The 11,304-nt window shown below is 41.0% G+C and overlaps 1 protein-coding gene across 1 annotated transcript; it reads left to right on the plus strand.

Annotated features, from left to right (window-relative positions):
• The first annotated feature begins 10,158 nt into the window (after nucleotides 1-10,158).
• On the plus strand, nucleotides 10,159-11,100 carry LOC120293484 (uncharacterized mitochondrial protein AtMg00810-like). Its single transcript, XM_039312855.1, has one exon. The coding sequence runs from the start codon at nucleotides 10,159-10,161 to the stop codon at nucleotides 11,098-11,100; it is 942 nt and encodes a 313-aa protein (XP_039168789.1).
• Nucleotides 11,101-11,304: the final 204 nt, after the last annotated feature.

Consider the following 11,304-nt stretch of genomic DNA (forward strand, 5'->3'; position numbering starts at 1 on the left):
AAATCGATTTTTCATGAATTGTGTGTTCGCACTTATATTCAAATTATTTTCTTAAACTGAATCCAAATCCGAGGTCAATTTTAAGAAATTCACTTGGGAACACTTCAATTTGTTCAATTTAGCTTGAATTTCATAAATTTAAGCCAATATCTTCCAACCAAGCCAATTTGACGTAGCCCATTCTATAACATCCAATTGAAGACATAAAGCTTTAATTTGGCCAAGTAAGGTCCAATTACAAATGTTAGTCCAATCTATGGTTGTGATCTAATAGAAATTGATTCAATGTGTGACCTTTCTTACACAATTGGTCGCCCTATGTGACCCAATTTCAAATAAATTGATCCAATTTATGCTCAACATACACACAATCATCTTAATTGAATAAAAGCAAGCAAAATTGAAACAAAATAGAGAGAGAACCAAACCGGTTCAACCCAATCAAAGTCGGGTGAACCCAATCCAACCAAGTAAACCCGGTTTGACTGGCGATGACCGCCAATGGTTTGAAGCAAATTTCGACCACTTTCCGGTGGCCAAAGCCCAATTCCCACCGAAATACCTCAATTGCCAATCTCCCTTTCACCGCCCGAGCCACAATTCATCGAAGCTCAATCGATGGCGCGCCACCGCCAGTGGTTTCAAGAAAATTCCGGCCACTTTTCCGGTGGGTGGAGCCCAATTCCGACCAAGCAATGCATGTTCAACGTTCCCCCTAGCTCCCGAGTTTGCGAAATTATGAAAGTGTCCCCAGGTTTGCGAAATTACAAAAATGCCCCTTAATTAATCCCTAATCTCAAAATTAGCATAAGAATTGATACTCATTGTTCATTAGAAATCATCATAGCCGTTTAAATGAGCATGTGCCTTAATCAAAATATCTTTGACAAACTTAACTAATTAATTAAGGTTAGTTAGCTAAGGGATCAAATCTTAGCCCTTGGTAAATAAGAATTGATCTTACCCCTTGGTATATAAAGATTTTTCCCTCCAAAACTTGAGGGGACCTTATTTTGCAGATTTAATTCTCTCTTTTCTCTCTCAATTCTCTCTCCCTTCTCTCTCCCTCTTCCTACCAAAACACATCAAGCGACGGTCTCCCTTTTTTCACCCGACCTGTGATTCATCGAAGCTCGATCAGCGGTGTGCCACCCCCTCCAACGGCCGCCTCTTCCTTGAGCCGACCGTAGTTAGTGCTCCCTCCGCGACCAACCAATTCACCTGCCGGCGGTCCTTTCCCCCCTAGGGCACTCAAAGACGTAGATTCCTCACCGATTCTGTTCAGGCACAATCTGGCACCGTCCAATGGTCCTTCGACATTCCACACCCCCTCAGGACGTCCAACGATCTCTCCCAACCGTCCTCCAGCCTATCGCCGTGGCTGAGATCAATTGAAACTCCCTCTGGTCGCCAATCTCCACCGATCAAGGCGCGACAATCCCATCTTGGCACTGATTGGCATTCATCCGACCCCTGTCAGACCGCATACAGTGGTCCTCCAGCAACCTTGACCTATGCTTAACCTCCCTTAAGTCGCGGCATGCTTCGGCTGAAGCACACTTGAGCTTGATTCGTGCAAAAACCTCCAAAGGTAATGATCCTCAATCTCGAGATCAATGAGGCGAAGTCATTCTAAACGACCAGGGCTAGAGCTCAATCTAGGTTACGATCTAATGTATTTATTGATAAATCTAGATGCCTAGGAGTTTAGAATTGATTGGTGATGGGTTAGAATGGATTTTATATGGATGATTGCTTGGTTGGCTTGAATATGCAATTCGAATGCCTTTAGTGACCCAATTATTGTTTGTCTTGGAACGAGCTATTAAATGTACTCTTTTGGTCTCAAGTCCTTCATGAAATATTAGTATATTCCATGGGCTTTTCAACGATATAAAGTTTGCACCAATTGGTCTCCGTTTGCCCTGTCAATTGCGTGTTCAAAGTTCTGCTTTGTTCTGTGATTGTTGCTGTAGTTTGGTGCTTTGGACGACCTGATCTGTTTCGTGATTTCATGTGATTTTTTGTGGATTGAATTAGGATAGGGTGTTTTCATGTGATTTAACCCTAACATTCATGCCTAATTGTGCAAAAAATTGTAGAATTATCTCATATCGTATAGATAGGGTCAAGCATGGTTGATTCTGGTCTGTGCTGTTATTTATGTTACTGATATGACCTCCTAGAGGAATGTCTTTGATTTGAGCTTGTTAATGAGCCAATTTGTAAATGATGCCTCCTGGAAAATTATAATAGACATCCTAAGCTTTAAAATGATGTATCGTGTGTCTGAATCGGTCATCATTTGCTATGTTTAACATCTTTGCTTAACCAAGCTAGATTTTGGAAATCATGTGATACGGGAATTGCCTGTTATGTTCCTGTGAGTCCGATTATTTGTCATTTTTGCATGATTTTTAAGGCATAGATTTGGGATTGAGTCCTTAATAGAAGTTGTCCATAACGTCCATTTCTACAACATATAAAAATTTAAAGTCCTTTGAACATTAATTGATGGGATTAATCAGCTGTAGAATGCCAATGTCACATGCTACCCTATTATGTTCCTAATCGACCTATCCATGTTCTAGGATTTTTAGAAATTCATGTGTTAAGAATTTTGAGATGCTTTCTCATGAAATTGTTCCTCACATGCTGATTTACCTACCATAAAAATCCTATGGTGAAATAGTCATCGATTATGCTTTGATTGAGCATCTTATAAATGCCATGTTTTGCAACGATCGATTTGGCTGATGGACATATATGCGTTTTTAGACTTTTAGGAAATTATGCATGATGAATCTAATAATCTTATCTTCTTAAGAATTGCTTGTGACGTACTGAATGTTGTTGTCGCAAATTTTCTCAAAATAAAAACATAATTTTGTATATTCACCAACCATCCCAAAATTGCAGGATGTTTTGAAATTCTGATTTCTTAACATGGTTTCGAATTTACCTAAAGTTTTTGGCAGTTCCCATGATACTCATGTGAAAAGTTATTTGACATTCCTCAAACTATGATTTGACATGATCTGCATCAAAGTATTGGTTCATATTTAGAACATTTGTGATGCTTGATTAGTTGTACCCATGATGCACTCGAGCTCACCTTGACGACTAGATACGTTCCATAAAATCTTTTAAAATGATACCATCCTTTGTCAATTGTCTGCAAAACAGTTTTTGGTATCACATGAATTGCATATTAACTGCCTCGTTTGTCATGAATATATGTGTTGCATGAACATATTCAATAGCGCAAGTGTTTGAATAAGCAATTCTTCATTGGTTCACTCATTGATTTGGATTGATTGAGAAAGAAGGTCATATGACCTAAAAGCTTGTCAATTAATATGCTTCCTATGTGATTGTTAGATGAATGGCTTAAGTGCTATGCATGATAACGTGAGCTCCCTTGGGATGAGATATAGAACTCGACCTAGGGGCTTTATGACTTTAGATACCATTTGCAAACACAGATGATGTCTAATGGTCATAAGTCATCAAAAAACGAATGGGGGTAGGCATTTTAGGAAGGTGGTCGCATGAACTTCAAAGGTCGATCCTGAGGCCATTTGTGATTAGTTGATTACCTTTCTTGGATGTTTTAATAGGAAATGCTGATATTGCTTGATTGCTATGAAATTGCTTGTTTAGTTTTAGCATTAGACAAAAACTATGATAGGTTCCAAAGGTGATCCCTAGAGGTGGTAATTCTGAAGACAAAAGGAGGATGAAAGGTACCCAATTTTTGGTAATATTCATTCATTTCTTGATATATGTTTTGGATTTCCTCATGTGTTGTATAAACATCTGACGAGTCGTGGATTTCTTTTATTTGCTATTAGAATTATTCGTTTAGATTCTTTCTTTACCTTTAAAATTGTCTTGGGTCTTTACTTCTCACAGTGCATTTTTGATTAGTTGATTGTTTCATTTTCTATTATCGTTAGAATAGAATAGAATGGCATGAGAGAACCATCCATGCTTGATCACTTTTTTAAGAAATACACCAATATGTAAAAAGACATGCATAGACACATTAGATAACATGTCGACTATTATGTACCAAAAGGGTGCTAATAGATACATTAGCATAGCCTAAATCCCCAAACCTTGGATCTCTGGTTGAATAGGAATCGAGGGATCACTCCTAATCCTTGATTGGGCATTCTACTCGTCCCCCAAAAAAAAAAGGCTAGTGGTGACTCCTAGTACCATTTAGGTTATCTAAAACAACTTAAAAAATTAAGTAATCCGTTAAGAGGGGTATAAGCTTTTGGAAAAGTTTGCAGCTATGTTTTAGCATACACGAAGTGGTTGAAGCCAAAAAGGTGAAGTGATGCCATTTTTATGGATGAACCTTGTCGAAATACCCTTAAACTCACATTTCGTTTAGTTTCCTTTTGACTTTCAAACCGTCAATCAAGATGTCATGGCATTGAGGTAGGGTCACAACAATCCCGTTGTCACGTGAAGTTTGAGCTCGGGAGAACTCACAGCCGTGATTGAGCAAACTCATGTCATTGATCCCAAACGATGAGGTGATGACATCCTTGGAGTAATGTATCTTGAGAGACCTCTAATAGTTGAGCACTTCTAAACCCCACCTTTATACTGTCTCATTTGGGCGCTGAGGTCGGGTCACGACACTAATGCTTGATCAAAAGATTGTGAACCTCTTCGTACCATATATGTATCAATATTCACTTTCTTAATATGCTGCATATTGATAGTTTTCGTTATTGAGAATTGTTGTAACCTGCTCAAGATAGAGCTCCAATGGGACTATAAGGTGTTGTTAAGCAAGCACAAATATCCTCTAATAAGGAAGTGTTTACTCTTGTCTTGGGCCTATTATAATTAGTTTTCTCATGTTTTCGTTGATTAATTTATTTCATAATAGAGTTGTCATAAACCTATCTTGCGCTAAGGAAGACGAGTAAGGCTTGGGAGGTCACTCTATTTGTACAAATTAAAAATTGGATACTACAAATAAGTGGGAAAATTGCCAAAAATGTCCAAGACATATTGTATTTGTGTCAATTCAGTCCAACACCATTAATAATCAGAAAAGACTTATGTGAATCATAGTAAGGAATAGCTAGCACTACTAGCACTAACATCGCGGCCAAAGATAAAAACGACTTCTTAAAAGAAAGCTTTGAGAAGTCCCAAACGGCGTTAGGCTTGGCTGGAGAGTTCTCACCCAAATTATCTTCACTTAACCAGATGAACCCTAGTTTGATCTCGTCCAAAATTCTCACAATTTTTTTTTTGTAGATTTAATCTTGCCTTGCCATTTCCCCCAAGCCAAGTCCTCAAACTCACGAAATGTCTGATTCCGTGGAAATAAAGGGAGGTTTCCCGACCCTTAATTGGGTTTATAACCGACCTCCAACAAAGTGGCTAGTGGCGACTCTTATATAATGTTTTTAAATTGTCTAAAAACTTAAAATGAACCACTGTCACGCGAGATGTGAATTTGGGAGAATCCACATTCTTGATTGATGAACCTCATGGACAAAAATTAAAGAAGATGCTTTCAAGCCTTCTTTATGCAATGCACCTTGAGAACTATCTGTTGAACAAGTATCTCTAAATCTATTCCTTGAGATCTAAATCCCGGAGGGGTAGGTCACAACGCCATCGCCAAGGGTCGCCCCAAGTCATGTGATCTCAAGCGACCCTTGCCTGGGTCGCGCTACCCTTGCCAGAGGTTGCTCGAGATCTGGCAACATCACCCGACGACCGTCGACGCCAGATCTTGCTTGCCAATAGCCGTAGCCTTTCCCCAACTCCGGCAAAGGGTTTAGGTTCTTCTTTTTTTAATAAAAAAATATAAAAACTATAGCCAAAGCCCATTGCAAAAGGTTTTTTACCAAACACACCTTGAATCCAAAGTTCATTTGCAAAGAGTTTTTACTAAGCACAATTTGCATTCCCTTAAAGGGCTTTGGCTTTCTGCATTTACATTACACCTAAAGCCACTTGTAAAGCTGAACCAAATGTACCATAAGAGTATGTATCACTTGATAATTTCATGAATCAAAGAATTTTCGAGATATAAAATGAACAGAACATCCATAGCAGCAAAACACGACATTGCCAGCGACAAAATTGACTTAGAAAAGAGCTAGTTTCAGGTAGATGTGTTGGAAGATACGCAGAAGTTAGGAAAGAATTGATTAAGATCAAATCATAGGGATTTTATTGAATCAATTAAAATCAGATCTAATATGTGCATTGTATCTTTTCCTTTTTTCTTCTACACATACATTGTAATATAATGTAACTCTGTACATTGAATGAAAGCAGAGAAACACAGAAATTCCTACACTTCTTCCCTTCGATTTTTCCTTTCCCTTCGTATTTTGACATGGTATCAGAGCTCCAAAGACTCTGACATTGCTTCCGCTCCATCCTTGTTGATTGCCTAGAGGAACCCTATCCTGCAAAAGGGTTGCCGAGAGGAATCAAATTCTTTTGAAGGGAATTTTTTGTCAAATATGAACCAACCAGAAAACCTCACCTCCAATCCAGATGAACCAATGTCGACGACCCCTCAGACTTCCAGTGCCATCTCTGTGACCGAATAACAACTCGACCAGATCCAAAATCCAAATGCGTATTGGCAGAATGCTCCGGCTCAGTTTAATCTGGGTCAGCCATTTTCGGCGTATCCCTACCAATGGATGCCAAATCCATGGATCCCAGGGTTGAATCCAGTCACATCATCGCCGGGTTTTCAGGGTAGTATGCCGAGCGATGGAGGTCCACCAACCAATATTGGGGCAGACACGACCATCGGCCCGAAGTAGACGGGCGGATCAAATTACTCTGGAACAGGATCTCAGGGACAAACCCAGGGAATACCACTTGGTTTTCTTCCCTTTCCTTTCGCGGCCGCCATGGGTCGACCAGAGCCCGGCGACGCGCTTTATGTTTCCACTTCCAACAGACCGGAGTTGCGGCTCATCAGCCACCCTCTCACGGGTCCAGAAAATTACTCAACCTGGGTGCGGGAATTTCGGCGAGCCCTAATCACCAAAGACAAAGAAGGGTTCATCGACGGGACCGTTCCGATCCCGACCGACGAGAAAATGGGAAAACAGTGGAGAAAATGCAACCAATTGGTCAGAACATGGATCGGCAACTGCATCAACCCAGAAATCACAGCTGGGTTACCACCCACAGAAGATTCAAAAATAATTTGGGATAGTATCCGAGAAATGTACGGCAAATTGGATCGGGCCAAAGAAAATTCGCTCCATCAAGCGCTCAGCGAACTAAAGCAAGGAAACACATCGGTGACGACGTGCTTCAACAGGCTTTCAGCCCTCTGGAACGAATTGGAAGCCGCTGAAGAAAAACTGGAAAGGTCCGAATCAACCCTCCAGCAATACAAGGCTATGAAAGACAGGGAGAAAGCGACTCGGTTCTTACTCACTTTGAACGATTCGTATCTCACCTTCCGATCGCAGATCCTGGCGATGGAACTAGCGCCAACCCTCGACCATATCTTCCAGCTTGCGGTGCAAGAGGAGAATCAAAGGCTTGCTTCGTCGGACAGCAAGATCTCCGAAACCTTAGCACTAGCGGCAAGAGTGGAGAAGGAGAAAACCCTAGAACGAAAAGGGCAAGAGAAGAGAGAGCAGTTAGGGTTCGCAGAAAACCGAGGGTGGCTAAGGTTTGCGGATCAAAAGCCCTATAAATGGGGCAGCTCGGACGGCTCAGATCGGATGCCGCGATCCGACGGCTCCAGAGGCGCGCGAGTTTCGGCTAATCTGGATGGTGGAGATGCGTCCATTTTAAGAGGATCCAACGGTCCCCAAAATCCGAAAGGATATGGGCCAAATTTGCGAAATAAAGGCAAATTATTTTGCGAATTTTGCAAGCGACCCCACCATACAATCGATACCTGCTGGAAATTACATGGCAGGCCTGAAGAAAAAGAAAAAAGGGGAAAAGAAATATCTGCAGCAGCCTATCAAATTTCAGGATCGATGAATTCTGCTAATCAGCCTATTACACATGGGGAATATCAGCAACTTATGCAGGCTTTACAAAAATTGGATGTCCAGAAAAAGGGGAGCAGCTTTACATGTATTTCATATTGCCTAGCAAGTACTATTTCTAGAAATACCTGGATTATAGACTCAGGAGCTAGTGATCATATAGCATGTGATAGAAGATTATTCTCTGCTGTGAATGAAGAGTTAGAAAATCCTGTCACTGTGGAATTAGCCAATGGAAATGTTGCCTATGTCACTACAACAGGAACGGTCGAACTTAATTCCCATATTGTCCTTACCAATGTCCTTTATATTCCAGACTTCCAATTTAATCTCATTTCAGTGTCTAGAGCCTGTAAGGAAAACTCTTGTCGAGTTCTTTTCAACACTGATACCTGTCTATTTCAGGCCCTTTCGACTGGGACACTGATGGACTGGGGTAGTCTCTCTGAAAGATTGTTTTTCTGGAAAAGCTTGCCTGCAAATTTTTCTTGTAATAAGAAATCATTGTGTAACTCGATTTCCAATGATAGAAAATTCCTTTTGCACTCCAGATTGGGTCATAGCTCTCAATTCCCTTACCCTCATTGTCACATTTGCCTGCTTGCAAAGCAATCGCGTAATCCTTTCCCTTTAAGTCAAAGTCGTTCGAGAAATATTCTTTCCTTACTGCATATTGATGTCTGGGGACCCTACCATACAATAAATCATGATGGATCTCGGTTTTTCCTTACCATTGTGGATGATCATTCCAGAGCCACCTGGATTTTTCTCATGCAGTCTAAAAGTCAAGTTGTGTCCCACTTGAAAAACTTTCTTTCCTTATCCAAAACCCAATTTGGGAAACCTGTGCAAAAAATAAGGACAGACAATGAGAATGAATTTTTTAATCATGAGTGTGCGGATCTCTTTTCATCACAAGGGATTTTACATGAGAGCTCCTGTATTTACACACCACAACAAAATGGAGTGGTGGAAAGGAAGCATCGGCACCTCTTGGAAGTTGCCAGAGCTTTGAAGTTTCAAGCTTCTATTCCAGATACTTTTAGGGGGGATTGCATATTAACTGCTGCTTATTTAATAAATCGAATGCCGACCAAAGTTCTGGATGGACAATCTCCTTTCTAGATACTTTTTGGAAAGAAGCCTGACTTGAGCCACTTGAGAGTTTTTGGCTGTCTATGCTATGCTGCTATTGTCGGGCCCAAAGATAAAATGGATCCATGTGCTCGCCACTGCATATTCATGGGATATTCTACCTTACAAAAGGGATATCGAATTTTTGATCCGAGTACTGGAGAATTTTCTGTTAGCAGAGACATTATATTCCAAGAAACTATTTTTCCTTTTGCCCACCAGAACAAAAGTGGCACTGAACCAAGGCCTTCTCCAACTTATTCTGCTGAAGATGGATCTGCAGATTCCATATATATATTTAGTCCTCCGTTGACAGATACACAAGGTGTTTCCAACTCCACTATCAGCACAACACCTTTAGAGGAAGTCCAGGATGACAGACTGAATGATGATGAGATTCCTTCAGATCTACCTACTTCCGACTCACTTCCAGTGGAAATTCCAAACAATACTACATCTTCAGAAGATGATCCACCCAGACATTCCGGACGTGCTACTCGACCACCTACCTAGACTAAAGACTATATATGTGGAGTCAGGAATTCACCAGGTATTCCTTTTCCAATCTCATCTTACGTTTCCTTCGATCGTTTATCCCCAATGCATCGATGTTGCATTGCTCGTATTTCTGAAGAACAAGAACCATCCACCTTCCATGAGGCAAGCACTGATCCACGATGGCAAACAGCAATTGAGGCAGAATTGAAAGCCCTCATGGATAACCATACATGGGATCTTGTCCCCTTACCTCCACATCGTAAAGCAATTTGATGTAAATGGGTCTACAAGATCAAATATCGAGCATATGGGTCGATTGAATGATACAAGGCGTGACTGGTGGCTAAAGGCTTCACACAAAAGGAAGGTTTCGATTATCACGAGACTTTTTCCCCCATGGCCAAGGATGTCACAGTTCGCTCTTTTCTCTCTGTAGCAGCTTCTCACGATTGGTCATTACATCAAATGGATGTTCATAATGCCTTTCTCCATGGTGATTTAGATGGGGAGATATATATGGAAATACCTCCAGGTTTACGGAGACGGGGGGAGAATAAAGTATGTCGTCTCCACAAATCCTTGTACGGACTCAAGCAAGCATACGAGCGGTGGTATGCGAAATTTGCTTGAATCACTAATAGTTGCTGGTTTTCAACAATCCAGATTTGATTATGCTGCCTTCACATGGACTCAAGGTACGTCATCTATCTACTTGATGATATATGTAGATGACATACTCATTATGGGGAATGATGAAATAGCTATCAAAGGCCTTAAAGGATACTTGCATTCTACTTTTCATATTAAAGACCTGGGATCGCCAAAGTATTTTCTTGGGATTGAAATTGCTCGATCTAGCCAAGGAATCTCTCTCAGTCAGAGAAAATTTGCATTGGAGATCATTTCAGAGGTAGGATTATCTGGGTGTAAGCCAGCTGTAGTGCCAATTGAGCAGAATGTCAAACTGACAACCGCTGATTATGATGTTGAAGTACCTCAGGAGGCAGACCCTACTCTCAAGGATCCCTTGGGCTATCAGAAACTTGTCGGGAAGCTCATATATTTAACTATGACCAGACCAGACATAAGTTATGCTGTGCAGACACTTAGTCAGTTCATGCATAAGCCAAAACAGTCTCATATGAATGCCACGCTAAAAGTCGTGAGGTACTTGAAGAAATGTCCTGGTCTTGGGATTCTTCTCTCTAGGAAGTGTGACATGAGAATGATCGCATACTGCGACGCAGACTATGCAACTTGTCCTATGAGCAGAAGATCGATAACTGGATTTTGTATCAAATTGGGGGATTCTTTACTTTCCTGGAGAACGAAGAAACAACCAACTGTCTCGTTGTCTTCGGCAGAGGCAGAATATCGAGCCATGGCTAAAACCACATGTGAAATAGTGTGGTTGAGAGGGTTACTTCAGGATCTTGGAGTGTAGGTCAAGGGACCAACAAGATTGTTCTGCGACAATGATGCAGCCCTCAAACTTGCATCCAATCCCATCGTGCATGAGAGAACAAAGCACATTGAAGTAGATTGTCATTTCACCCGAGAGAAAATCCAGGAAGGGATGATTGAGACACAAGGAATTGGAACACAAGAACAACCGGCGAATGTCTTCACCAAACCTCTATGTCAAAAA

The sequence above is a fragment of the Eucalyptus grandis genome, chromosome 5 (assembly GCF_016545825.1).
Source record: "Eucalyptus grandis isolate ANBG69807.140 chromosome 5, ASM1654582v1, whole genome shotgun sequence".
NCBI classification, from domain to species: Eukaryota; Viridiplantae; Streptophyta; class Magnoliopsida; order Myrtales; family Myrtaceae; genus Eucalyptus; species Eucalyptus grandis.

Coding starts and splice junctions, on each gene's coding strand:
- LOC120293484 (XM_039312855.1), top strand. CDS start 10,159: ATGGGGAGATATATATGGAAATACCTCCAGGTTTACGGAGACGGGGGG.